The 27981-nt window shown below is 43.3% G+C and overlaps 1 protein-coding gene and 2 long non-coding RNA genes across 3 annotated transcripts; all 3 read left to right on the forward strand.

Moving 5' to 3' along the window:
* On the forward strand, positions 1-27977 carry PIR (pirin). The gene is given in 11 exon segments (XM_077927494.1): positions 1-40; positions 234-258; positions 260-377; positions 2990-3082; positions 5482-5565; positions 6896-7102; positions 15746-15830; positions 22129-22173; positions 23144-23226; positions 25934-26000; positions 27587-27977. Coding segments are annotated over 11 exon segments (948 nt in total). The 5' UTR covers positions 1-15; the 3' UTR covers positions 27703-27977.
* Positions 16068-21244, forward strand: LOC144327529 (uncharacterized). Its single transcript, XR_013392636.1, has 2 exons — positions 16068-18840; positions 18872-21244. It is a non-coding gene; the product is annotated as an uncharacterized LOC144327529 (long non-coding RNA).
* On the forward strand, positions 23233-25679 carry LOC144327530 (uncharacterized). Its single transcript, XR_013392637.1, has 2 exons — positions 23233-25134; positions 25642-25679. It is a non-coding gene; the product is annotated as an uncharacterized LOC144327530 (long non-coding RNA).
* Positions 27978-27981: the final 4 nt, after the last annotated feature.

Raw genomic sequence — 27981 nt, forward strand, 5'->3', positions numbered from 1 at the left:
TGTGCGATCCTATGCATGTCCTCCTCAGGGTTAAGTCCCGGTGAGTTCCGTAGGGCTAGCTCTTTAGGTAAAGTGTGCATAGGATTGCCAGCTTAAAACCATTGACTAGATTAAAATAGAATCCATTTTCTAAAGGGAGCGTGTCGCCCCTTTACCTGACTCTGATGCCTTCCGGCCCAGAGAGAGAGATTGTGGCTGGACGCTATTTAAGATGCACGTCTTCTTTTGGGCAGGTGGTGTGAAGTTTCTTTTTAGGACTCAGTGCTGTTTCCCCAAGGATGGCTGCAACAGCGAGGAAAGTTGTCAAAACCGTGCTGAGCAGGGAACAGGCAGAAGGAGTTGGCGCTCGGGTTCGCAGAAGCATTGGGAGGCCTGAGGTAAGGTGCTGGTTGTTTCTGTTTCACGTGATGCCCTAATGCAGCCTTGGCCAACTTGGTGCCCACCAGTCATTTCGGACTAAAACTCCCATCAACCTAGCCAGCTCCTGGTCATCCAAAACTGTCGCACCTATGTGGTGTTAAGGGGTGGCTAAGGGTACCTGAGCTCCAGGTATTTTGTGTCACCCCCTTCCCTCATTGCCCATCCCTTTCCATTCCTCTTTTACACACACACACTCTCTCTCTCTATATATATATAAACTTACCTTAGAGCAGTGGTACCCAACCTTTTTTTGGCCATGCCCCACCTAAGCATCTCTAAAATCCTGATGCCCCTCCCCGTGACATATAATTCTTATTATTCAAAAAGTGAACTATAAATGTGGGGGAAGCCTAAAAGGCCATTAACTGTTAATAACTCATTCTCGAATTGCCCCCTTTAAAAATCAAATTGCCCCACTGTGGGTCGTGTGCCCCACGTTGGGAACCACGGCCTTAGAGGGTTCAAATGCCCATTTGGCCATTAAGCTCATTGGGTGACCTTGGGCCACTCACAACCTCTCAGCCTAACCTACCTCACAAGGTTGTTGTGGGGATTGGATGAGGAGGGGCAGATGAACCATGTACGCCACCTTGAGCTCCTTGGAGAAGAAAGGTGGGATACAAGTCCCATAAATAATAGCAAATTAGTAGGCACAAATTTGTACCTTGGGTTCTTTAAGTACCTTGCTATTGGTGTATGTATGTTAGGGTGTTTGATGGGGAGTGTAACACAGGGGTGGCTAAGTCGGGGACCTGATGAAACCACCCCAGCTTATTTTTATCCCCACCTCCCTCAAATCCTACCAGGTTTCACAGTGGCAGCAAAAAAGTGTATTTTTTTAAAAAAAAGTAGATTTAAACCTCTCCACCTAGCAACCTGGTTCATACGAAGACCACACCCTCCTTGTCATCAGATCAATAATGAGCAGAGCCATAGCCTCTGCCTCAGGTGATCTGCATGCTCATGCAAGTGTGTGGCACCTCAGGCCCAAAAAAGGATTAGCCACCCCTGTGTAAAGCAGATTCTTTTCTATATACTGTCATCTCCATGGTCCACTGATAACTTGAAAGACATAAGGTGCGGTGGCGCTGTGGGTTAAACCACAGAGCCTAGGGCTTGCTGATCAGAAGGTCGGCGGTTCGAATCCCCATGATGGGGTGAGCTCCCGTTGCTCAGTCTCAGCTCCTGCCAACCTAGCAGTTCGAAAGCACACCCCAAATGCAAGTAGATAAATAGGTACTGCTCCGGCAGGAAGCTAAACAGCGTTTCCGTGCGCTGCTCTGGTTTTGGTGTTCTGTTGCGCCAGAAGCGGCTTAGTCATGCTGGCCACATGACCTGGAAAAACTGTCTGCAGACAAACGCCGGCTCCCTCAGCCTGTAAAGCGAGATGAGCGCCAGAGTTGTTCGCAACTGGACTTAACTGTCAGGGGTCCTTTACCTTTACCTTTTACAACATGGGTACTCTCCCCTTCTGGCAATTATGTCGGTAGTTCCCAAATTCTCTACCAGTTAACTTGAATTGAGTTCTGAACAGAACAACCTGCGAAGTAGGCTAGGTTGAGAGTGAGTGACTGGCTCCAGATAAACTCAGTGAGCTTCCATGGCTGTGGGAGATTTGAACCCTGTCCTCCCAGGGCCTAGATCAACACACTAACTTTCCTAACTACAACACACTTGACTTTCCTCCAAGTTTGTAGCTTGGTTTTGAGGCAGAGGATCTTTTCACCCTGCAACTTAAGACCCTTCACCTGAAGCTGTTGCAGATGGTTTGAGCAAAGCATCTTTCTCCTGATATGCTTACCTGGGTGCTGTAGGTAAAATAAGGTAACCCCATGCTGTGTGCCTTGATAGAGGAGTTAGGTGTTCCCTGGCTAAGGCTGTGAACATCAGTGGAGTGCCTTGAGTGCCTGCAGGTGGACTCCCATGGGTGGGGCTATAAAGGGAATGGGTGCAATCATTTGGCATTCTCCATTGACTTCAGTAACTTAATGTCACTTATTTGGGGCATTGGGGGCATGACTGACTTGAGCAAGCATAGTATACTGACATAAACTTCCATGTTTACTTAGACATAAAACTTGTTGAATTCTGGTAGGGTTATGATTGCAACCTAAGACCCTTGTGCCATGCCACAAACTCTGCCTATCATTATCATCATCATTATTATGCATTTTATGACAATGTAAACCCACTGTGTCCAACATCTTTGTGTTCCACTGCTGCATAGGATTTAGCATTGAACTCACCCAACAGATTTATCACCCATTTTTTACAGAGCAGCTTGCGATCTGAGTAAAATAAATTATCACTAAAATGACACCAATAACAACAAAATACTAGCACGGATTAAACACGGGGGCATGTCAGAACAAGAGTTGGCACTGAGTCGGGGTGAGAGGCTTGCCCCAAAAGCCTTGACAGCTTTGCTAAAAAGCACTTTCATCCTCATTGAGTGGGTGTGACTTGGAGAACAGGACCACACAAGTTCAGTTGTACATGGTCTCTCTCAAACAAGTCACTTAAAAAAACAAAAACAACTTTGTAAAATTCTTGCTATTTTAATTTTCAGTTGAAAAATCTGGATCCGTTTCTGCTGCTTGACGAGTTCAAAGGAGGAAAACCGGCTGGATTTCCTGATCACCCTCACCGAGGTTTTGAAACTGTAAGTTATTAAGGCGTGCTTGCTTATGTCTGCTGGTTTTTACCATTGCTATAGTACATAGTTTGGGAATGGGCCACAGCTCAAGGGATAGAGCCTCTGGTTTGCATACAGAAGGTAGCAGGTTCAGTCCCCAATGGCATTTACTTCCGGGTTTCATTCCCCAGGTGAGTTACTTCCGGGTTTTGCTGCATGCACAGAAGCTCAAAACGACGTCACGCGCATGCGCGGAAGTGGCAAATTGTGACCTGCAGATGCGCGGAGATGGGTTGTGTTCACTTCAGGATGTGAATGGGGCTCCGGAACAGATCCTGTTCGCATCCAGAGGTACCACTGTACTAAGCTAGCTGGACCAGCGATCTGATTCTGTAGAAGGCAGCTTGCTATGTTCCTGAGGTCAGCTGACTTGGGCCTCAACCGATGACAGGCCTCACATGAGACTCATTAAAGAGTTGTTTGTTTGGCTGGTTCTGTGAGATCTCTTCCCCTGCGGGGAGGAGAGAGAGAAAACAGAAGAGCCTACAGAGGCTGCCCACTGTCTCTCATTCCTATATTCCAGTTGAAGTGGCCTATATTGCCCTCTCGGAAAGCCTGGGCTATTCAAGAAGCACCTTGCTTTGAACGAACAGAGATATCATCTTTACAATGAACTAATTCTCTTTCTTTTATTAGCGGCACGGCAACTCATAGCCCCAAACCGGAAAAGTCTGATTATCTCGCTATGGAGACAAAAGGTGTGGACAAGTCACATTAATGGAAAGGCTAGCTAAACACATGAAAGCTCGGTCTGGCAAGAAATTTCATAAAAATGCTGCACCCTTTTATGCCTTTTCTGTTGAGAACCCAGCGCTATGACCTCTCCCACAGATGCGCATGCAATTATGGCAGACTGTATTCCTGTTTACCGTCTTTATTATTATTACAGTGGAAAATCAGTAAAATACATTTAACGTCCTACATTTCAAGCACATGGTTCCCCCCCAGAGACTCCTGGGAACTGTAGTTTACCCTTCACAGAACTACTATTCCCAGAACCCTTTGCAAACATTTGCCAGGATTCTTTGCCAGGATTCTTTGGGGGAGGGCATGTGCTTTAAATACATGGTGTGTACCTAGTCCTTGTCTTTGCTGTCTTATTCTAAAGTTTTAATGGATGCTTCCTGTTGCAAACGTTATTATGTACAGCGCTTAGTGAGGTTTCCCTGAATAAAAGGTAAAGGGACCCCTGACCATTAGGTCCAGTCGTGGCTGACTCTGGGGTTGCGGCGCTCATTTCGCTTTATTGGCTGAGGGAGCTGGTGTACAGCTTCCGGGTCATGTGGCCAGCATGACTAAGCCACTTCTGGCAAACCAGAGCAGTGCACAGAAACGTTTACCTTCCCACTGGAGCACCTTAAAGGCTTAGCAGTTCTACTATGACCAGACTGTGTGATCTGGAGTCTGAAAAAGGCTATGCTACAAAAAGACTTGCTCATCTTTAAGGTCATGCCAGACTCTTCTTAATGCTTTTGCTGTGACAGATTGTGGAACATTTCTTACATCCCGCCAGCAGGCGGCACTGCTCAGTAGCAGTAGAGGTAAGGATGAGTTTGTGCAGGGCAAAATGACTTCTTAGTGAACACGAGACTTGCAGGGAAAATCTCTTTAAAGATCACCTGCTTTTTAAGCGAATGACGCATTATCAAATCCAGTGGGTAATAGGGAATACCTTTATAGGTACACAAAAGTAAAAAAAATGAAAACCACCCAGGAATTTATTGGGATTTCACCAGTGTGACTGTGTAGGAATACAGTCCAAGTAAATATTTGTGGGAAAAACCACACCTATTTTTCTAGTTCATTCTTTCACTAGCAGCGTGATTTGTCCCTTAAAGTACATTCATTTTATTCGCTTTCAGTGCCCCTCATCTATGCCCCCCCCCTTCCCAGTGTTGCTTTTAGTTTGTACAATAAGTATGCAGGATATCATTCTACCATATCTAGTTTAAATTAAAAACAGAATGTCTCTGTCTTTGGGGTACCACGAGATACCATGGGGATCAATACAGTACAGTGTAGTGCCATTGATTTCAGTGGGAAAACATTAACAATCTGTCTAACTCTTCTGTTTAAATCAATAAGATTCTAAAACGTTAACTGGCTGAATTATACCCAATATTTATTTGCTCTGTGGGTTTGTTATTGTTCTTGCTTGCTTGCTTGTATTAAGCTGTATTTTTACTGGAAATGTTATTGTAAGTCTCATAAGGCTTTGGAAAGAAACAATGTCATTTAGATTACAGTTCACTGGGCTTCGGACTACAAACTCCTTTGGAACAAATGCCTTCATGATTGTCAGATGAGACTATAAAGCCTGCTGTGAGCTTGGGCTTCCCTGATGCTTTAAATCTTCTCTTTCTCAGGTAACATACTTACTGGCAGGTGGCTCCATGGCCCATGAAGACTTCTGTGGCCACGCAGGTAGACTGAATCCAGGAGATCTGCAGGTAAGCTGAAGGGATGAGAACGGAGGTTGCCCTGTCTTGCCCTTTCACTTTGAAATTGGTTTTGAAGACTGGAAGTTTTGCAATGTATTTCCCCCCCTCTGTCGTCTTCCTAGTACACTGATTTCTGTAATGAGGAGCCTGTGACATCTCCGCCCATCCAGAATTTGTTGGCACTCGGATTGCCAGCAGCCCCCCATGGCCAATGGGTCAGGGATGATGGGAGTTTGTGGTACAGCAACAACTGGAGTGTCACAGGATCCTCCCTCCTGGGGCAAACCATTGGACTTCAGGATTCCCTGCATCCCAGTTTGAGATGGTTTACAGTGGTGGTACTACCACTCTGTTAAGTTTGTTTAAAAGAGATGAGGTTGGGGAGCTATTTAGGTATCCGGGAGGAGAGGAGAGCTCCCCTGCCTTGAATTGTTTGCAGAAGAGGGAGTTTTGTGAGATGCAGTTTTTCCTACCCAGCTCAAACATCCTCTTCTGTATAAACTTTGCCAGATAGGAGCTTTGCCTTCCTCTGGATTTGGTCATCCTAAACAGAAAAAGAATTAAAGTGGCTTCAGTTTGGGATTGAAGATGGGACCTGGATCTGAAAAGAGTGAAGACCGATACTGTAGACAGGGGTAGTTAACCTGCGACAACCTCCCCCCCCCCATCATCCTTGGTCATTGGAGAAGTCTGGTTAGGGTTGGACTTCACAGGTTAGCTTATTCCTGTTACAGATTATGTTAAAGCTTCCAAATCCAATTCATTCTAATACAACATTTCTAAAGACCTTTAATGCAACCCTACATGTCTATTTAGACCAGGGTTTCCCAAGCTTGACTCTCCAGCTGTTTTTGGACTACAATTCCCACCATCCCTCACCACTGGTCCTGCTAGCTAGGGATGATGGGAGTTGTAGTCCAAAAAAGAGCTGGAGACCCAAGCTTGGGAAACCTTGATTTAGACATACGCCCCATGAAGTTCAGTGGGGCCTTACTCCCAGGTAAGCGTGCATAGGATTATTGAAGCCCTAGGATATTTACATTCTGGGTCAATTCCCATCATACCACAATCCGCCGTGAAACTTTTTGTTTCCTAAGTGCTTAAAACTCATGGATTATTTTTAGCTAATAGCATAAAAAATTATTAGACCTGTATTTTTGCATCTTGTTCTGCTTTGGCTAAATAATGCAAGGTGGAGTTGCCAGCTTTGATCAAAACACTGGATCGTGTGTGCAATTTGGGGGGACGGGACTAGGAATTGAGTTGATGCTTCACTTCAGCTTCTGCAAAGCAAAATGTTTCAATTCTCTCACCTTCTCCTTTACCTTTTGGCATATAGTGGATGACAGCCGGCCGTGGCATTCTCCATGCAGAGATGCCTTGCACCGAGGAGCCAGCCCACGGCCTGCAGCTTTGGGTCAACCTGAGAAGCTCTGAGAAAATGATTGAACCCCAATACCAAGAACTCAAAAAGGAAGAAGTCCCCAAGCCTTCACAGAACGGCGTGAGTGTGTCCGTCATTTCAGGAGAGGCGCTGGGCGTAAAGGTAAACACATTTGCTGACAAACTAGCGAAAAGAGGGCTCTTTTTTTAACTGAACAGTTCTGATAGTTATCTTATGGCTTAATTCAACCTGCAGCCTTTTAAAAAGTGAGTCCCTTGTCTTAACTATACCTTCAGGAGGGGGAAGAGGAAGGTAAAGCCACAGCAGGGCGAATTGAGGGTGTTTGTGAGTGACTTTTCCTTCTCTGATAAGGAGCAGTAAGATTACAGGGCAAGTTACTGTGTACTCCTTGTGTTTACGTAGTCCACATGCTATTGGGGAAGGAGTCCACACTGCTGCACTTCCTTGGAAAGCTAATCTGTTGGCAAGGAAAAAGTGGAATGGAAAGAGCCCTTATATACAAAAGGATCTGCTTGCAAAGAAACTCTGTGACCTATGCGCTTAGATTTGTTTGCATGAAAGGCCTGCAGCCAGCTCAGTGGTGGAGGAAGCGGTGCTCTCCCTCCTCCTCCTGAACAGAGCCGCTAGCTGGAAAGAAAGCCACATTGCTCACGATGGCAATTTGAGGGCAATTCTCACACGGTACTCCTTCAATGGAGCCCTACTGCCACAAAGAGATGTGTACAGTACAACCTTCCCCAACCACATGACATTTTGGACTACAAGGCCCATCAGTCCTAGCCAGTATGGCCAATGGTTTGGGGTGATGGGAGTTGGAGTCCAATGACCTCAGGAGAGCACCAGGTTGGGGGTGACTATCCTGGACTTATGCTAGATGATAATAATAATAATAAATTTATTATTTATACCCTGCCCATCTGGCTGGGTTCCCCCAGCCACTCTGGGTGGCTTCCAACAGAATATTCAAAACATGATAAAACATCAAAACATTTAAAACTTTCCTAAACAGGGCTGCCTTAGATGTCTTCTAAAAGTCAGGTAGTTGTTTATTTCCTTGACATCTGATGGGAGTGCGTTCCACAGGGTGGGCACCACTACTGAGAAGGCCCTCTGCCTGGTTCCCTGTTACCTCACTTCTTGCAGTGAGGGAACCACTAGAAGGCCCTCGGAGCTGGACCACAGTGTCTGGGCAGAACGGTGGGGGTGGAGACTACAGGCACCGTCAGTGTCTTTAGCAAATGTTTTCTGGCTGTATGTTTCTCCTCAACCTGTCCTATGCTTAAAATTCCAATTCACTGAAGTTACATGTTTCAGCTAGTTAATTATGTAACCCCTCAGGGTCAGACAAGTGGAAAACAAGCAGGCCAGTCGTGCTACATCTGCCATTTGTAGGGATCTGAATGACACAGCCTTTAGTTTTAAGAGGATATAATTGTATGGGATATCATCCCTTTTGCTTACCTTTCTAGAAACTGTTTTTACTGTCAGTGAGATGCTGTGAGATGTATGAATTATTATTAATAGCATCTCACTTTCAGGAAGCAGTGCCTGTATAGTCAAGCCGTGGTTTGTTCTTACGGCAAGGGAGAAAAGGAGCTGGGGCCTTGTCGGAGGAGGTTGAGTCTCAAGGGTCGTAATCTTGGTATTTCAAGCAAGCATTTTATTGGGTTTTTTGCCTTCTTTTTAACAAGCTGCCTTGCTGTGACCCATCTAGAAGCACATAAAATAAGTGAGCGAGTCTCATCCTATATACTGTCGAGGCATGCCTTGGTGATATACTGGAATGTGGCTCGCAAAGGAAGCCGGACGCCTTTGTTCTTGCAGTGAACCAACAGCCACTTCCAATCAGGAAAGGTTACAGAGGGAAAACAAGCCGCACAGCTTGCTAAGCCAGTTCCAGCTGGCCCCACACAGAACACTTAAGCCCACCCCACACTTTCGGAGCTGACCCCTGACCCCTGGGCTCTGCCTCTGCATTCCACTTCTTTGTTTTATTAACCGAGCCCTTGCCTGTGCAGAAGCAGAGTAGCAGATGGGCCGTCTTGCCCAGGCATTCCTCCCTAGCCCACTGTTAGCTTAGAGGCCGCTCAGCCTTATTTCTCATTTCAGTTGTGGCATTTGGTGAGAATTCTAGGAAGAACATTGTCAAAGCAAGGCTAGAGTGGGAGATTCAATATGGGGAAGGGCCATCTGCTTTGCTCAATGACCGGCACTTCAGGTTAGGGTTGCTAACTTCCCCTGTCTTGAAACCCTGGAGAACCACCAACCTAGAGTTAATGGTCTGGCCCAGTAGACCCTATGTATCCTTAAAACCTTTCGTCATGGAACTGGCAGTTCCCCCACTGTGAGAAGTGAGGTTACAGGGAAGCAGGCAGAGGGCCTGCCCTGCAGAACGCCATCTCTTCAGATGCCAAGGTTGTAACTATACAACCTTTAGAAGACACCTGAAGGTAGACCCATATAGGGAAGTTTTTAATGTTTTATTATGTGTTTGTATATGGCAACCCAGTCAGATGGGCATGGTACAAATAAAATAATAATGTATAATCTGGTTTCTCCTCCCACAAGGCATCCTTTTTTAATCAGCCACCCACTCCAGAGTCTGTGTAATTTTTATTTCCCAATAATTCAGCCTCACATCTGAAGAGGTTGGCCAAGGTTGTCCCAACAGTTAACAGCACAGCTTCTTAGGTGATGCTCTATTTCTGTGGCCGAAGCTGTGTAAAATGCACCCGTCGGGCCAGACTCCTCCTGGACCACAATTTTCAAAGCCTAGTCTGGTACGTCTAGGAGGAGCATAGCCGATTTATCAGTTTGATATTACCTGGCAAGATGAAGAAAATACACACATTCTGTGGTGCATTAAAATAATTTATGTAGACACGCTATACCAGAGAGACACATTACTCTGTTTTTACATTTATTACCTGCACTGCATTTTTCATTGCTTAAACAATTGCTGAAAGTTTTCCAGGTGGAAGAACTCGAAAAAGTTTCATGAGGAAATAAAAGCTTTGGCTATTTGCAAACCTAAAGCATTGAAACAATCTGCATCCTATTTGCAACCTACCATTGGCAGTTTGACAGCTGGATGGTGCCCTACCTCTGGGTGGAGTCAGTTGATCAGAAGTTTGGTGCAAAGTTTCAGATTCAGAGGGGTGGCAGATGCCTACTTGGATGAAAATTTCTGCAGACTCGGCATGCCCACCTAGGATGTCAGCACTTGGCTTTAGATGCTCATGGGCATGTCCAGCAGCAATGAATTCTGGGAATGGCTGCTGTAGCTGTGTGAACTGGGTGAGGAGCCAATTAAAATAGAGAGCGCCTGGGTGAGCACTTGACTGTGGCTCAGTTAATCCTGAGTTGCCTGGAAATTAATATTCCACACTATAGAAAAAGTATGTTTAAAGTTGGACTTTAGAAAAAACAAACACTTTGGGTTACAGACTCCACTAACCTGGAAGTAGTACCTTCGGATAAGAACTTTGCTTCAGGATGAGAACAGAATTTGCGCACTGGCAGCATGGTGGCAGCGGGAGGCCCCATTAGCTAAAGTGGTACCTCAGGTTAAGAACAGTTTCAGGTTAAGAACGGACCTCCAGAACAAATTAAGTTCATAACCAGAGGTGCCACTGTATTAGATCAGCATTTGTAAGTTCCTGGGGTAAATAACACCCATAAAGTAAATACTTAATCCACTTTGTGCATGTTAAATACTATTTGTAGCATTTTCCATGTGTTTAATGAGCCCATACTGAAAGCATTGTTGCCACAACAACTAATGCATTGTGCTCAATTTTGGGATCCATCAGACTGAACACAATCCATGAGCCATGTGGCGTTTCTTGTTATTAGTTGTCTTTTATAGTCTCAAACAGATAAGCTAAAAAAGGTCTCATCAAGCCACTGCTGAGCCACAATTATAGATGATGGGCTGTGTTTGGCTTGGTGGGTTAGCCAGTTGTGCAGGCATGATGTAAGTGCTTGGGATAGGATATACCCAAAACTCTGCCAACACAGCGTTGACAGATAGGATTTGGCAAGGCAGAAATATTATACTCTGATGGCAGATAAACTGGGGGCATAAGGTAGGCATCATGGTCTATCTTTACACATTAGCTCTGACGGAGGAATGAAAGAATCTCTACTTCGCTTTCCACCTTTAACAGTGATTTTAGAAGCTGCTTCCATTGTGAAAGAGAGGCAGTGGCTGCTCATTACTCCAGTTTCTAATGCTTCTCCAATGGGAACATTTCACATTGTCTCACCAGTTCAGCCAATTAACGCCGGAGCTTCATCACCGCATTGCCACCGGCACAAACGCCCTCTGCACAAATGTCAACACTGAATATAGCAGCAAATATGTTTACGATCATCACAGGGTCATATTTTGAGTTACTCGTTTTCATTATAATACCTACTTAGACTTGTGTGGGATTCTTTAGCTGAAATTTTTGCATTGTAGGGGGGCTGGACTAGATGCGCCTTGGGGGTCCCTTCTGTGACCCCCAAGTCTGTGAATACAGACTGAGTAATATTAGTAAGCATGGCTCGTTACCCAGCTACTGCTACGCAACAAGTTCTAACCATATGCATACTGTATATCCCGCATTTTAAAAAGAAGATAATGCCTGCAGTTACAGTAAATGTTGTTTGCAAACTCAAGGGATGACTTCACATTGCATACTTTTCTGAAGCTTTTCCAATTGCATGTCTTTAATTTTATCACCTTCTAGCATTCCTCCCATTGTTTTTATTAGCAAACGAGCTATTCATTATGAAGACAAATCAATGCCACATGTAAGCTGTATGGCCTAAGGAAATCATGACCATACCAAGGGGAAGTTGCTGCCCTTTCTAGTGCAGGTATAACAGACAGAAAAACCCACCACCTTCAGATCGGTCGTAAATTCTCTTTCTGTGTGTTGAAGGTGCTTTGTTGAACCATTTTAATGCTGGTGCCTTATTACCACGAATAACTGGAAAAAAATGTAGGCAAGATGAGCCAAAGTGGGGTTTGCATACCAAAGTAGTCATAAATTCTTTCAACATGTGGCTTCAAATCTTTCCATAAGTACTTTGCAGTGCTGTTTTAAAAGGCATTTTTTGATTTAATGCCTCTTTTTGCCTTCCGGAAGGCGCCCTTTTAAAAATTCAACGTGATGCCTTTCCACTTCTGATTCATTTCCTGACCCAAGGTTGCAATTTGTACGTTGACTCCGGTACGAGACACCGCTGCTTGAAATTTCATGTTTGAGGGGAACTGGTTTTCCTGTTTCTTATTTTAAGAATAGCCATTCCCTTTTCTAACGAGAAGGCAACATGGATTTGGGTTGTATGAACTGTTGTTTAGGTTCACAGAGCAGGTTCAACAAGCAGGAGAGGTCTTGGGAGATCTTGTAAAATAATTGGAAGCAAGCACCGTTGGAGAATGCAGTTTGTGTTTCATTACTTTACTTTTCATCTGATGCCTTTAGGGCATGCCTGCGCACGGAGTTATAAAGGGCTTTTACCAATTCTTATAATCCAAATCCCTGGCATCTGAGTGATGGCAATGTAGGGAATTCATTGGGAAAATGTAGCAAAGAGGATTGCGAGAGGATGTCCTTCCTCTCTCGTAAGCCCAGAATTGGGGCATCCAATAAAGTTGATAGTTGGGAGATTCAATATGGATAAGAGGAAGGACTTCACACAGCACATACCTAAACTATGCTGCCACAAGATGTAACGATGGCAGCCAGCTTGGACAACATTAAAAGGAGATTAGACAGATTCATGCGGAATAAGGCTATTGGTGCCTACTAGCCAAGATAGCTGTATTAGGTACAGAATTTGATGTGGAACGTCTCTGAAATCCAATTGCTGAGGACAACAAGCAGGAGAGGTCTTTTGCTCTCATTTCCTTGTGGGCTTCCTGTAGGCAACAGGTTGACCACTGGGAGAACTGGCTAGAAAGACCTTAAGTGTGCCCTAGCAGGGCTGATCTTACATTCTTGCCATATAAGAAATGGCTGTTGGTATCAGGCACACCATAGTAGTATGAATTACATGGAAATTATGAGTTGTAAAGATGATTGTAGAGCAGAGAGATTTCTAGATTTTGTTTACATTGTGTTAGAATATATCTCAGTTCTCGTGTCTCATTTTAAAAATGCTGACCACAATGTCTGAAGACCTCTTGCGTGATTGCAATTCAAGTCTTACCCGAAAGGGACACCTCCAGGGGTGAGAGGTTACTCTCTTTGCTAAATTAATCCCTAGTATCCCTGCTGAGCCCCATGGAGTCTGTGTGGGTTTGGAGGATTAGGTTACTAAAACACTGGCAAAGACAGAGAAAGAAATAGCTTTGTGCTCACTTTGCCTATTAAATTTGTTTAGAGGAAATTCATTTTCTCCAGACATGCCCCATAGGACTGACTTGCACACACAAAAGTATAATATTTCCACATAATATTTTAAAATGTTAAAATTAATTGCATTGCTTATAGGTTCTGCAGTTACGTTGGGGTTAGTAGCCATTAGTTTATTTATCTTTCATGAGTTTGACAAGTTTAAAACTGGATTAGACAAACTATTGAATATTATTGCATTTTATGGCAGCCAATTCTATAATTTGGGTGAAAAAATACTTCCTTTCGTATATTCACCAATTAAGTTGGTTGCTCTCTTCCAATTCTAGTTTTCCAGCTCTTCAATGTCCTTTTTGAGATAGCGACCTGAACTTTGCTGGCAATTCTATATTCAGTCTCTTTCCTAATAATCCGTAGGATGGCTTTTGCTTTTTTCAGAGCTGTCACACTGAATATTCCTTTATTTCCCCCTTCTCTGTTTAGAAGTCTCTCTTCATTAAGCCACGAGCTTGACAGCAAAGCAAATCTTTAAAAACCTATCTGCAGGAGAACTAAATGAAGTGCTCTCTAAATCCTGCAGATCTTTATCAGAAAGAGAACAGTCAGGAGAAAATGCCCTGTTTGTCATATGGACCGAGAGAAATGTTCATACCTGAACCTGTTCCAATAGGAGTAATAAGATGGTACGATAAAGTCTGCTGAAGTACAAATGTGTATGGTGCAGAACTGCGCCCACCCATCCTAAAAATGGTTTAATCAGTGCTACTTATCCATATAAAGACTCTTTCCCTGCTTTACGATTCTTCAGCATTTCCTTGAGACTTCACAGTACTTGGCTTCTCAGCTTCTAGGTCAGTGATGGAAAATCTGTGGCCATCCCAATGTAGTTGGACTCCACCTCCCATCAGTCCTGATGGTTGCCCTTGTTGGCTGAGTCTGATGGGAGTTGAAGTTCAGTCACATCTGGAGGGCCACGGTTTCCCAATCCCAGTTCTAGGTTAAATGCAGGCAAGGTAGCCACTGATGCTGAAAGACCTACATTGTCTCCCAGTACATTTATGAGCACAATTCAAAGTGTTGGTGCTGACCTTTAAAGCCCTCAACAGCCTCAGCCCAGTATACCTGAAGGAGCGTCTCCACCCCCATTGTTCAGCCCGGACACTGAGGTCCAGCGTTGAGGGCCTTCTGGCGGTTCCCTCACTGTGAGATGTGAGGTTACAGGGAACCAGGCAGAGGGCCTTCTCAGTAGTGGCGGCCGCCTTGTGGAATGCCCTCCCAACCGATGTTAAGGAAATAAACAACTACCTGATTTTTAGAAGACATCTGAAGGCAGCCCTGGTTAGGGAAGTTTTTAATGTTTGATATTTTATCATGTTTTTAATATTTTGTTGGGAGCTGCCCAGAGTGGCTGGGGAAACCCAGCTAGATGGGCAGAGTATAAATAATAAATTCTTCTTCTTCTTCTTCTTCTTCTTCTTCTTCTTCTTCTTCTTCTTCTTCTTCTTCTTCTTCTTCTTCTTTATTACTAAAGAAGAGAGGCCTCCTGTTCTTTTCATAGAAGTTTAGAAGAGGGAATTTCAGCAAGCTTAGCTTGCAATGGCAAGCTGAAATTCTCTCTTCTACACAACTTTGAAAGTCACAGGCAGCCTGCACTATTTCCAATCTGCCCACCACATATGCAAGGGCTATGCATTTTGGGATTCAGACATCTTGTTTCTGCAACCATGTGGGGAAAATAACACATGAGCATTTGGAGGCCTTGCTCATGCCATTTTTGTTTCCCCTGGAGACAATTTTCTTTGAAGGCAACAGTCCGAATATGGTGTCTATTTGAATGGGAGGCTGTGAATCTTGCTCATACATTTCACTTTTCTATGCCACCTCCTTGGATTCAGGGTGGGAGTGGGAATTTTGAATTTCAGAACTGAGGCCAGCAGGAGGTCTCCTTATTCAGAGTTGAGTTAGCATTTCACCCCCCCCCCAAAAAAAAACCCTCTGCCTTCTTTCCAGTTCTTGAATGTAAATATCCATCGCTTTTTTGTTTTTACTTCCTTACCATTTGTTTGTTGTTCTGACTCCATGCAATTTCTTTAGGGTTTGTGGCTAGCATAAAAAGAGCCTCTCAAATATTCTTTTGAACAGTTGTGCTGAAGCAGATTATAATTATTTGAAGAGTGCAGCCTAAAATATATATAAATATGCACAATCTACAGGCCCTTGCATTAAATTAACTCAGTGGCAGACAGTTATTTCTGAGGAGACATGTATAGGATTGCTACTAGAGGTAGTGTTTAGTCATCATGAAGTTACAACTGATAGCCTTATCCTCCATTGAAATGCACTGCTGGTGAACTCCCTCTTTGTTTTGATGTGTTTTATGCTGCCAGCCCATTTTCCTCCTCCTGAGATGTAAATTTTCCTTGTTGCTGTTCAGTCTAAGGTGTATACCCGCACTCCGACACTGTATCTGGATTTCAAGTTAGACAAAGGAGCAAAACACACCCAGGCTGTTCCCAAAGGTAGGAAACATTTCCTTCATCTCGTCAAAAATGGAATTTGGAGCTGCTTCAATGGTGATGCTTCAATCTCTTTAATGGTGCCTTGTTCTTAATGGATGAGTTCTTAGCGTGGGCTTAACTTCCATTCCCATTTTTGGTTATGTGCTTGGGCCTTTTTACATGAGGAAATATCTGAGGGTCTGTTCTGTTCTGCGCATAGCACCTTTTTCCCACATGGATTTCCTTTTTTTTTTTTTTTTTTTGCAAATTAAATTTTTGTTGATTTTCAGTACACATACATACATTCATAAATTACACATATATAGGTTACATATTTAACTTAGGCTATATCATGCCTCTGACTTCCCTCCATTTCTTTGGTAAGTATCAAATAAAGTTCTAATATCACGTACTCTATATATCTTATTATCAACTACACGCTGTAAGAGTTATTCCAACCCTACCAGTGTCTTCAAAGATTTACAATTGTTTCTTATATACATCAAATATTTACTCCAATTTTCTTGAAACTTCTACTCGTCCTGATCTCTTAATTTTCCTGATATGAATTTCCAAGTCACGTCAGAGGCATACGCCCAATAGGTACATAAAGGTAAAGGAACCCTTGACCATTAGGTCCAGTCGTGGCCGACTCTGGGATTGCAGTGCTCATCTCGCTTTGTTGGCCAAGGGAGCTGGCATACAGCTTCTGGGTCTTGTGGCCAGCATGACTAAGCCGCTTCTGGCGAACCAGAGCAGTGCACGGAAACGCCGTTTACCTTCCTGCCAGAGCGGTACCTATTTATCTACGTGCACTTTGACGTGCTTTCAAACTGCTAGGTTGGCAGGAGCAGGGACCAAGCAACGGGAGCTCACCCCGTCGTGGGGATTCGAACCGCTGACCTTCTGATCGGCAAGTCCTAGGCTCTGTGGTTTAACCCACAGCGCCACCCGCATCCCAATAGGTACACTTTAAAGACTTAATAGCTACAGTGCTGTAATCTCACTGGTGCAGCAGGGCCTCTGGTCTCTTGCCTCCCTCTGCACACTTTTAAAATCTGCTTTTGAGCATCCCTAACCCTCTGGAGCCAATTTGGAGGTTGGGTGCAGGGACTGAAGAGGACAGGAGAGGAATCTCTGTTGGGCACACAGACGTCTGTTGTGCTGGTGCATATGGCGTGTGGCTTCCCTCCAGGAATAGCCATAAGCCCTGTTCAGTCATTTTTCCATCACGTGGTCACCATCTCATGCCCTCCATGGGATGCAGCTGCTGTTCCCGCCCTCCCTGTCACATTTCCAGCAGCCCCGTCCATCAAACACAGATTTCTGTGGGGTGAGGTCTGAAGCCAGCAGCCTGCTCTCCCTGTGAAGTTTCTGAATTGTGCTGGGAGCCTCCAGACATAGAGTAGGCCCCCCATTTCAGACCATTTCCTCTAATGTGTAGAGGGCCGCCGGGCCGCATGACAGGGGTAGAAGCCGAGGAGGCAGTGCAACAAGCACAGCAACACCCTTTGCTTTGGGCATCGTGAATCATTTAAGGAAAGGAGGACTAAGTGAATAGGATGATAGTGAAATAGGCAAATGCTCTGCACCTGGGACTACGCACATTGCCTGGTAGCTCTTTCGCAAGTTAATGGCTTCACTTCCATTCTTGTAGGAAAAATACGTGTTCCACTGATTTAGGGTCAAAGTGTTTGGTATGTGGGAAATCTGTGAACTGGTTTTATTAATGCAGCCGTTAGTACATTCCAATTCGATTAGAGCAGTTGGATAATGGGAATTTTTTTTTTATCTTCTCTCTCCATTGTGCCCTTTTCCCAGTCTAAATTATACTCTCAAACTGTGGTTTGCCAAGTGAGGTAAAAAGTACAATACCCTTTAGGGGCAGCTGATTGGGGAAATTGGGGTGAGGCGGGGAGAATGAAAAACGCACATTTCCATTGCTCTAATCAGATTGGTAGCCTCTCGTGGCTGCATTTCATTAAAAGACAGAATGGCAGACAATCCAATCCCATGAACACGTAGTTCAGCCCCAGTTCTTGCAGAAACAGATGGCTGCTGGCTAGATACTGAGGCCAGTCAGTAAGATTTTTATGCATTGTAAATGCTCTGCCTCAGTTGCAAAGAATCCGAGTTTGGATCCAAAAAACTTATGCACACACTTATCTTGCTACATACGCTATCCTGACTTTGGTAAGGCTCATTTGAATAAAGATTGCCAAGGTATTTTTTTCTATATAGTTGTTATTAAATGAGCTGAGGATCTGGAGTTGCAAAATTCCTTGGCATTTGCCACACGTGTTTGTCTGTTAGGTAATCGGCAAAGAATTAGCTGCAAATTTGCTCCATAAGATTTTTCAGCCATTTCTGTGAGAGACGGATGTTTGTTTCTGCACATTTGTGTTTTGTATGTAAACAAATTAATGGAAACTCTGGCCCTTTAAAGCAATATACTAATAACCACTGAACAGTTAAGGAGCTGACACATAAATATATCAATAAATACTCATTTGCTATCTTTTGAACTATATCCTGAGTTCAAGTAAATACTTCTAAAAGGCTGCTGAAGATTTAAGAAGGGCAGGAGAATTACAGGCTTCTCTCTTAGGTATTTATAGAGCTGGCTTCTTTTGAAGAGGTATATGATGAGCATAAAGAGATCACAATCCCCTGCTACAGAATATCAGCAAACAAGGAACCATTAGTTCCTGAGGGGATTAGCAGAAGCTCTAGAGAACTATAGAGAGCAGTGCCTTCTCCACTTCCTGCTTAAGATGATGTGTGTTGCCCTGAGGGAAGATGGATGAGGAGAAGCCAAGTCCAGGGAGCGCATAACCATCATGGACCATCAATAGCCTGAGAGAGCTATTGCTAAGGCTAAGGCTAAAAGATTCCACGCCAAGGTTTGTGAGCAGGAGTACTGGGTCTTAGAGGAGACCATATAGTGTGCATTACAGACACCTGCTGGAATGGAGAAGACCAATGGGACATGGTTTTCTGGATGCAAACCGTTGTTAGATCCACAAAGCATGTACTGAAGGTTGTGTCATTCTGTATTTCAGAGACAACATAGTCCTTAATGTGCTGGAAGAAGTCTGCCCTGCTAAGCTCCCACGTTCTCCCTTTACTCTTCTTCAGTGCAGTCACAAGGAGAGATCAGAAGTTTCTGCTTCTGCTTTAGTTTTACCACAGTTTAGCTGAAACCGTCAACTGTGGTTAATCTTAACTATGATTAGTGAAAACAAGCCAGCTTGGTATTCTGTGGCTCCAGTGGGTCATCTCAGATCAGATCAGCTGGTGTTTTCCGATGCAAGCTAGATTTCTAGCTGAATTCAGTAGTCTTCCTTAGGAATCTGTGATGGGCAAGTGGGGGCCTGCAACAAAACGTTATGTGGGTTAATTATTGGGTTTAGTGCTGCAGACAACTCCACTTTCCTAGGCCTCCCACTCTGCCATTCTTGCTGTGCCTCCATTTTGCATCCCTTCCCTGTCCCACACTCTTGTTTTGTTGTGTCAGTTACCATGAAATTCCCCTCTCTCTCCACATCTGTTCCTTTCCTGTGTTCACGGATTTGCTTCTTCACCTTTCTCCTCACTTTCAAGTCATGTCTTCGTTTTTTCATCAGCCTTCCTCCCTTCCCTTCTCTCTCCTGCTTCTTGCTCTCAGCTGCATAATCTTCTTGCTCATAGTTTGTTCACTTTCTTCTGACCCAGTTTTTGCTTTTATAATTTTTCACCATCAACTTCTAATCTGCTGGGTCTGCTCCCCCTCATCTTGTTAATCTTTTTCCTTCCCTCTGAGCCAGTGTGGTGTAGTGATTAAGAGCGGTGGACTCATAATCTGGTGAACTAGGTTCAATTCCCTGCTCCTCCACATGCAGCTGCTGGGTGACCTTGGGCTAGTCACACTTCTCTGAAGTCTCTCAGCTTCACTCACCTCACAGAGTGTTTCTTATGGGGAAAGAAGGGAAAGGAGATTGTTAGCTGCTTTGAGACTCCTTAGGATAGTGATAAAGTGGGATATCAAATCCAAACTCCTCCTCCTCCTCCTCCTTCTCCTTCTTCTCCCCCTCGCCCCAAACTCATTGTCCTCCTAGCAGATACAGCCAGGAGCCTGGGCAATGGAAACTTATCACGCAAGCCCTACTTCCAACATATTTTTTATGGCAACAGACATGGATGAATCAGGCAGACCCTGCACACATATGCAGTTGTGTTTCAGCCTTTGGAAGGGAGTTTGCCTCCTTTGTGTGTTAACATGTTTTTGTTTTGTTTCTTGTACTCCTGCAAATCCTGGTGTTCCCCTGAGTCTCTGGATGCTTCTGTGGGAGGTTTTAGGCATATAAGTATCACCACTTACCCCAAGAAGCAGAGAAATAAAGGGGACTGGTTTGGAATGGCTGCTGTACAATCTATCCATGTCTCAAAATCAGTTATCAGCCCACTGTTTAACTTCTGAAGAAGTCTTAAGCATAACTATATAGCCGCAAAATTCGACCTTTTAAGGCTACCTTCCAATCTGTGTCTATTTATGGAGAAAAATTGTGGTCCTTTAACTGGAGCTTAATGTGTTGGGATTTTCATGTCGAAATAATGGGGCTTGCTGCTTGTTCTGGGATATGTGCCCAGAGAATGAGAAGGATATAACCTTGAAAGTAGAATTGCTGTGGCTGAAATCCATGTGGTTATTTCAGAGGTGCATCTGCATTTAAAAGAACACATTTACTAACTGTTGCAGACTGAGCAGTAACGTTTTAACGAAAAGATGAGCGCCGTTTATTTATGTTATGAATTGTTTCCCATCAGGCATCCCAAAGCAATTTGCAATATAATAAAACATTTATGAAGCAGGTAGAACAGTTGCATATGTAAAAACAATTAAAAAATGATTATATGTTTTAAAAAGCCGTTTAAAACAGCCGTGCATAGATAAAATCAATTCAGACCCAATACAGGTGCCAACTGAGATAAAGAGAGCAGAGTTTTAATCAGGTTACATGGCAATATTTTTTTTCATCCATGTCAAAATGCTAGGCATTGAGCTTGGAAGAAGCAGAGCTGGTGGTCAAATTTAGCAAATAAGGATTTTATCTAGCTGGCGTTCTGGTGGCTGCATCATTGTGTACTTTTTAATTAAACAATTCCCTTCAAACCAAGTAGGATTTGCATCTGAGCAAAAAATATTTACACCTGGGCTAAGAAGCAGCAAACCACCAAACAATGGACTGGGCCCACCAGTTAAATGCCTTTCCCAAGAAAAGGTCCATTTTGTGTCTCCTTCCTACAGAACTGCAGCTGAAGGATAAATGGGCAGTAGTAAAAGGCTAAGCAGCCTGTTGGAGAGGCCTTGGTGGGCTTGAGGTGACCTACAGGTCTTAAATTGCCTCCCAGTATAAAAAGGTAAAAGCATATTGGGAAATGATTTATAATGAATTTTTTAAAAAAATGTTTAAAACTACTTTCCAAAAAAACAACAACAACCAGAGTCGTTTTTGTTGGGCATAACCCATACTGAAATTCCCAGGTGTCAGAGAAGGTTATTTATGTGTGCAACAACTGCGGCCTGTGTTTTGTTAGCTGAAAAATGGAAAGTGAGTGAGGCCCCAACTAAAGAGGATTGGCAACTTAAGTTGACAGAATATGCACAACTTGCAGATTTAACACATAGAATAAGAGAGCAAGAAGAACATGCACTTAAAGAAGACTGGAAAACATTTATTGAATATATAAAAGTATTCAGCTGAAATAAGACAGCTGAAAACGCTGGCAGTATTAAGATAAATTCAACAGAGTAAATAATTTTTGATCGATGTAAAAGTGGAAAACTGATTTGAATGGTTATAGTAAAATATGTAGGGATGTCTGATATGTAAAATCAACCATGGGAAGAGAAGAAGGGTAGATAATGGATATTTTAAAGTTTGTAAAATGTTTGTTTGAGATTGTAAAATAGAAAATTTAATAAAAAAAATTATAAGAAATAAGTTGCCTCCCAGTAAGCCTCTTAAAATGGAATAACTTACTTATTTATCCTATAGTTAAACAGAACAGTTAATGAATACATTGGAATGTCCAATGTATTTTGCTGTAGTGCATGTCTCTCTACTTTGGGGAGGTGTGGGAGGTTGGTAATAATGTTGTTTCATTAGTTATGTTACATCCGAAAATAAGTAAAATATGGTTTAAAAAATGGAACCTTTACACATGGATAGAGTCACACCTATACCTTGCAAATTACAACTTTGCATGGCCCAATACAGGCCTCCATATGTTTAAACTTTCTATGTATCTGACAGTATTTCCCCCTTTTACATTTCAGGTTGGACAGCGTTTATTTACACGCTCTTTGGTAATGTATATGTTGGTAAGTTGCTTGTTGTCTCCACCCTGTTTTGATCACTGGAAACGGCTTCTGTTTTTGAGAACCATTTTTTTTATTTTCAAAAGCTAGTACGATCTGTTTTTAGGGGTGAAATGGTACTCAGACTGTTGTAAATGTCAAACAGGCAGCATTTGCTTGCTCTGTAAAAATTGCAGCTTTTAAAGATTAGCAGGTAGCTTCCTATTGGTTTATGACACTGGGTTGCTCTGTAAAGCTTACTATGGTCTCTGCACAGTATTTCCTAGAGATTGCTGCTCTTCCTGTGAGCCCACCTATCTATAAACAATAAATCTGTGATTGACCCTTGTTGAGGGTCCTCGTGGCGCAAATGAGCCGCCTTAGTTGTGGCAGGTTGGAGAAAGCTTTGTTTGTTGGGTAATGAAGCGGTGATCTGCAGAGGACCATAGTGATGCTAGATATCCTTTCACAGATTCAGAGTCGGAAGGGACCGTGAGGGTCATCTAGACCAACCCCCTGCAATGCAGGGATATTTTACCCCATGTGGGGCTCAAACTCACGACCCTCTGGGTGGCTGGGGAAACTCAGCCAGATAGGCGGGGTATAAATAATAAATCATCATCATCATCATCATTATTATTATTATTAGAGTCTCGTGCTCTGGCTGAGCCATCTCAGCTGAAGCATTTATTTCAAAGTAGAAAACAGATATTGCTGGGAGAACTCTAAAATGCCCCTTATAGAACAATCCTATACTCGGAGGGAAGACCCATCAAGTTCAGTGGGGCTTAATCAGGTAAATGGTTATAGCATTGCATGCTTGGGCATCGCAAGTCTAACCTTGCAATTAAGTTATTCTGTGATCAGCTGTCTGCCTGGAAATTTTCATGAAAGGTTTAATTATTCATATGTGTTTCAGAAACAGTGTGAATTAGCCAGTACCTATTTAGAAATGTTAGCACAATCACCTCTTTAAAAAACCACCATTTTCCAGGTCCTTCCGATGCGCAACAAAAAATAGAACCGCACCACACTGCTGTGCTGGACGATGGAGACTGTATTCAGTTTGAAAACAAGGTATTCTGCAACTAATCTGCCTGGCTCCAAAACATCACTCCCACCCCCAGAATGCTTTCAGTAGGTTTTAACAATAGTAGACTGGGTCAGAATGAATCCCAAATAAACTGCCTTAGCAAGAACCCCCATTAAACTGTTAAAAGAAGTGCTGAACCTGTCTTCATTCCCTTCCTATACTAAATGTTTAAGTGTCTTTTGCTTGGTTGTAATTCTTGAGAAGCTCTTATTCTGCAACAGCCCATTGACTCTTGTGGAACTAGAGTAAGTGGACTGGATTTCATCGGCTTCATTTATTCTTACTCTTTGTATTTTACTCCCCGCACCCTTCAAGCTGCTTAAATTGCAGTTTGCGGAGTGCTTTCAGGTGTTCTCTACAATGGAAATGAGGTGTATTCTGGGATACATTCTGACTCAAGGTGGCCCTGAATAGCCGTGTGTCTTCTAACAAACGTCTTGACGACAACTTCTATAATACAGATCAATTCTTTGCCCACCTCTCTCTTCAGATATTCAGTTCAGCTACACTGGAGCATAGGAGGGGCTGAGTTTTTATATCTAAGCTCTCCAGGCAGCCTCTCACATGCTGGTTATGATATAGCCGTCTTCAAAGAACAGTCAGGCAAAGAAATTGTCTGGCTGATCCCTACAAAACAGGTTGAGAATTGCTGAGCACATAGTAACTGCCTGGCTTATTCCTAGACGTATCACTGTACATGAAGCAAGGAGCTAGCTACACAAGGTTTGTGCCCCAGTGCTGGCCCAATGGACTCTATTGACCTCATGAGCAGTGAGCAAGGAACAGAGGCAGCAACAATGTTGTATATTTGTATGTACTAAAAGAGCTCCCCAGATCCCCTAGAACTGAGGCTGAATTTTCCTTGGCCCCTTCCTGGTAGGGACAGGGAAGGACTCTTGTCTGAAACCCTAGACAGTGGCCCTCTAGATGTTATTGGCTTTGAATTTCCACCAGCTCCAGCTAGCTTGGCTGAAGAGTTAAGGGAGTTTTAGTCCAGCAACATCTGAAGAACCAAAGGTTTGCCAGCACTGATGTAACCAGTCCTGTGTTCTGACAATAGAAGGTAGCTTCCTGTGTTCGCTCAAGTTGAATCAAAAGCACCTCCTTCAATCTGTTCAAGTTATTACTGATATAGGAGAGTGCAGTTTCCATTGGCCTCATTCACATGCCGTGGCAGACATACAACTCAAATGGCAGCAACCTGGCTCCTTCTTCTGCCAAATTGCAAAGAGACGAATCTCAAAGCCGTGAGCCAAGAACAAAGCATTGTATAGTTCATCTTGGGGAGTTAAGATGGTTTGTTTGTTTGTTTGTTTGTTTGTTTGTTTGTTTTGCATGCCCCTTGAATCCAACTTTTCTTTGTATGCTTAACCGTCTCCAGGCTGGAAAAATAGGTTTATATTCTAGGTTGTTGGAAAGAGCAGTTTATTTTGTGAGCAGAATCATAGGAAGTTATGATCTGCTTTCTAAAAAAATATATTGTCACTTCTGCTTTTATGCTTTTCCTAAAAAAAATTGAACCTGACATGATTCGAAAGTCTTGTTTATTTTTCGTTACGGGCTACACCCTTATGTCTCAAGACAGTTTTGCAATACTAAGACTACAATAGGGTCTGTCGCAATTCTTTTCTTACATAATATCCAGCAATTTATCTTCAGTGCAGCCAGACCCTATGAGCCTCTGCTGAAGAGACAATGCTGCTTTGACAGGGTAGTTTACCTTAAAAGCTACAACATGCCATAACACAGGAGTGGGATTCTTAAGATGCCTCTTTTATCCTTAGGAGAACTGCCACAGTAAAAAGTTCTGTCAGTTCCAGTGGGAGGCCTTACACACCAGAAGAGCCTGGGAATCATTTTCTGACCATTGAAGTGGACTCTAGTCCACAAAGGTTTATGCCATAATGAATTTGTTACTCTTTCAGGAGCTGGAGAACTTATTTTTGCTGTGACAATTTCTGCTACCCCTCTGGAAACTATTCCAACAGATGTTCAGCCCAGTTATGCTGGGGGATGCTCAAGAGTTGGGGTGGGGAAGTTCCCTTGTGGAAAATCTTGGGTGGGGAAGCGTTGTCTATTTGTTTTTGGCCTTTAGCTCTCACCAAGCAAAATTCACACAACTGCCCCCTTTGTTTACATGTTTAAATTCACCATATATTTAATAACAACTTGCATGTGGTCCATAATACTATATTTAGATAGGATCCAAATCCCACTTTAGGCACAGGGCCCTTTCCAGGTGACCTGCTTATTTGGGTTTCACGCAGAAAACTTACCAAGAGGTTAGATTGTACCTGGTCTTTATTGAGCATTGATTCTGGTTTTTTGTGGGGCAGTTATACTACATCCACCCTGATTTGCTTGGTGTTTATTTGCCTTCCCACTAACCATTTGTTCAGCCCACATGGAGAGGCCATGGGTCATCGCTTGGGACAAGCGCTGGCTCATCCTTCTCCCTGAGCTTGGCAGCGGTGGGGGAAATAGCGACGTTCCAGGGTCAAATCAGAAACCTGAAAGGCTTTCATAATTCTGGGACTGTCCCTGGAAAGTCGGGACACTTGGAAGGTATGCTGAGGCAAAACACTTGTGATCTACTGTATTGTAATTTGCTCCTGCTTTGGGTATCTAATCTCAAAATCTCAAAATGTAATTTATATGCTGCTGATGGATGCTTTCTGCTCATCCTTTTAGGATCCTGAAATGAGCCATTTTGTCTTGGTGGCTGGGGAGCCCATAAAGGAACCAGTAGTGCAACATGGTAAATATCTGTTTAACAAGTCATCTTCTTTTTAAACAAATGGGGCATACAGAACGTATTTTCATCTTCAACCTCAGGTGTTTATTCTGGAATATCTCCCCCCGCCCTTCTGTTGAAAAATCCACAACTGAACATCAGTGACTTGCTGCTTTGGCCTTCCACTGGTATTTATAGGGATATTCTCTGTTTGTAAATCACTGTATTTGAGAGGCCTTGCTTGGAATCTTTTGTTACAGTTGTGTTTTGCTCTTGGAAAAACAGGCTGGGGTTTGAGCAGTCAGGTCATTCAGATTATTTCCCCAGTTGAAGGATGTATCATGTTACATTGTGCATTAAGAGATTTGTAAATAATTTTTTTGAAAAGAAGTGTATAAACGTTGGAAAGCAAAGTAAGTAAATAAATGTTACCGGCCTCCTTGCAAAGTGACTCAAAGCTGCCAGGCCTTGCTGTTGTTGCTAGATATATCTTACCATCATTGCACAAAGCTACTGGCAAGTAAAATGTGAGAAGGGGAGGATGGGTTTGGTGGGGAAGAACCAAGACTGTTACTCCCATGTAATTTCAGTAACTTGCTTACCATAGAGCCATCTGCACTGATGCAGTGCTGTACATGGCACATAAATGCATGGGTGGGGATGGCTATGAACGACAGTGTGAATAATGTTGTGTATACATTAGTCAGGTTGAGTCCATGCATTCCTGCAAGTAAATACATGACGTATGAGTGCATATGATCTCGATGCACACACGTGTAAAGTGACTGAGAACTTGCGTGTGCTGTGGCCTGAGGGGGGGTACCTTGGGCTTCACCTGAATCTGCAGGCCTTTGTCTGTGAGTGTCTGTGGAAACAGTTCTAGAGAAGACTTGAAGGTTGATAGCAATATGTTCCTCCTTCTGCCTTGCTCTGCCCTCTCCACCAGATGCAAACCATGGCAAACTCCTCCATCATTTAGAGCATGGTGGCTAACAGTCTGTGGTACAAGGGCCACAGTCACCCATGGCCAGTTCATATGGGGCTTCATACAAGCAGTGGGTGTGCTCACCCCACAGCCCTCCTTCTTATCAACCAACCAATCTGATGACCAGGGAAGGGACAGTTTGCATCCCATCAGGGCACTGTGCCCCACCCACATATCTACCTCATTCCCCCCTCTTTTTGTTGCAGTGGCCAAAACCAGTGGGTTCAGGGGGCAGGAAAAAATTGCTTGGTTGGGGGCCAGATGGGGCACCCAAAGTATTGATTAGCTGCCCCTTATTTATAGGGTCAGATATTCCCCTTCCACAACCAGCATGTGTGGAATCCCCAAGATTTTCCTTTAATGTGAAGAAGGGAAAAGAAGAACCTGTCGTCAAATGCTATTGAGCAATTCTTGCTCAATTGCTCACTCAGCAATCCTTTGCTCACTCAGGATTGCCAACCTCTATGCCAACCTTCAACGCAGCTGAGCCCTTGGGAATGAATCTGGGGACCAAAAAGGAGGAGGAGAAAGGAGAAGGAATGAGTTGCAATTTGAATTCATCTACAGAAAGCCTAAAGCCCAGAATAATTAAATACTATCCTGAATTTTGCAATCTATATCTTAGGTCCATTTGTGATGAATACACAGGAAGAAATTCAACAAGCCTTTAATGACTTCAGAAATGCAAGAAATGGATTTGAGAGAGCCACCACTTGGAAATCAAAGATTGGAAACAAATGATGTGGGGTAGCAGAACCCAGGCTGACTGGCTTTTTAAAAATACATTTGCAGCTGTACACCTTGATCTTTACTGCATTTACTGATTCCATTTGCTTCATTAGTACTGATCATGTGGGTTTGCCAGATTGAGCCCAAATAATATTTCTAGTATGCCTGGAGCCAAAGTTAGCTATTAGAGTGTCATAGACGGGTACAGCTGCATTTTTATTACTCTGAGATATACATGATATATAAACGTTCTGTTTATCTGTAATAAAAAATGTTTTCATCTAAAACGTA

Source organism: Podarcis muralis, chromosome 4, assembly GCF_964188315.1.
Source record: "Podarcis muralis chromosome 4, rPodMur119.hap1.1, whole genome shotgun sequence".
Taxonomy (NCBI): Eukaryota; Metazoa; Chordata; class Lepidosauria; order Squamata; family Lacertidae; genus Podarcis; species Podarcis muralis.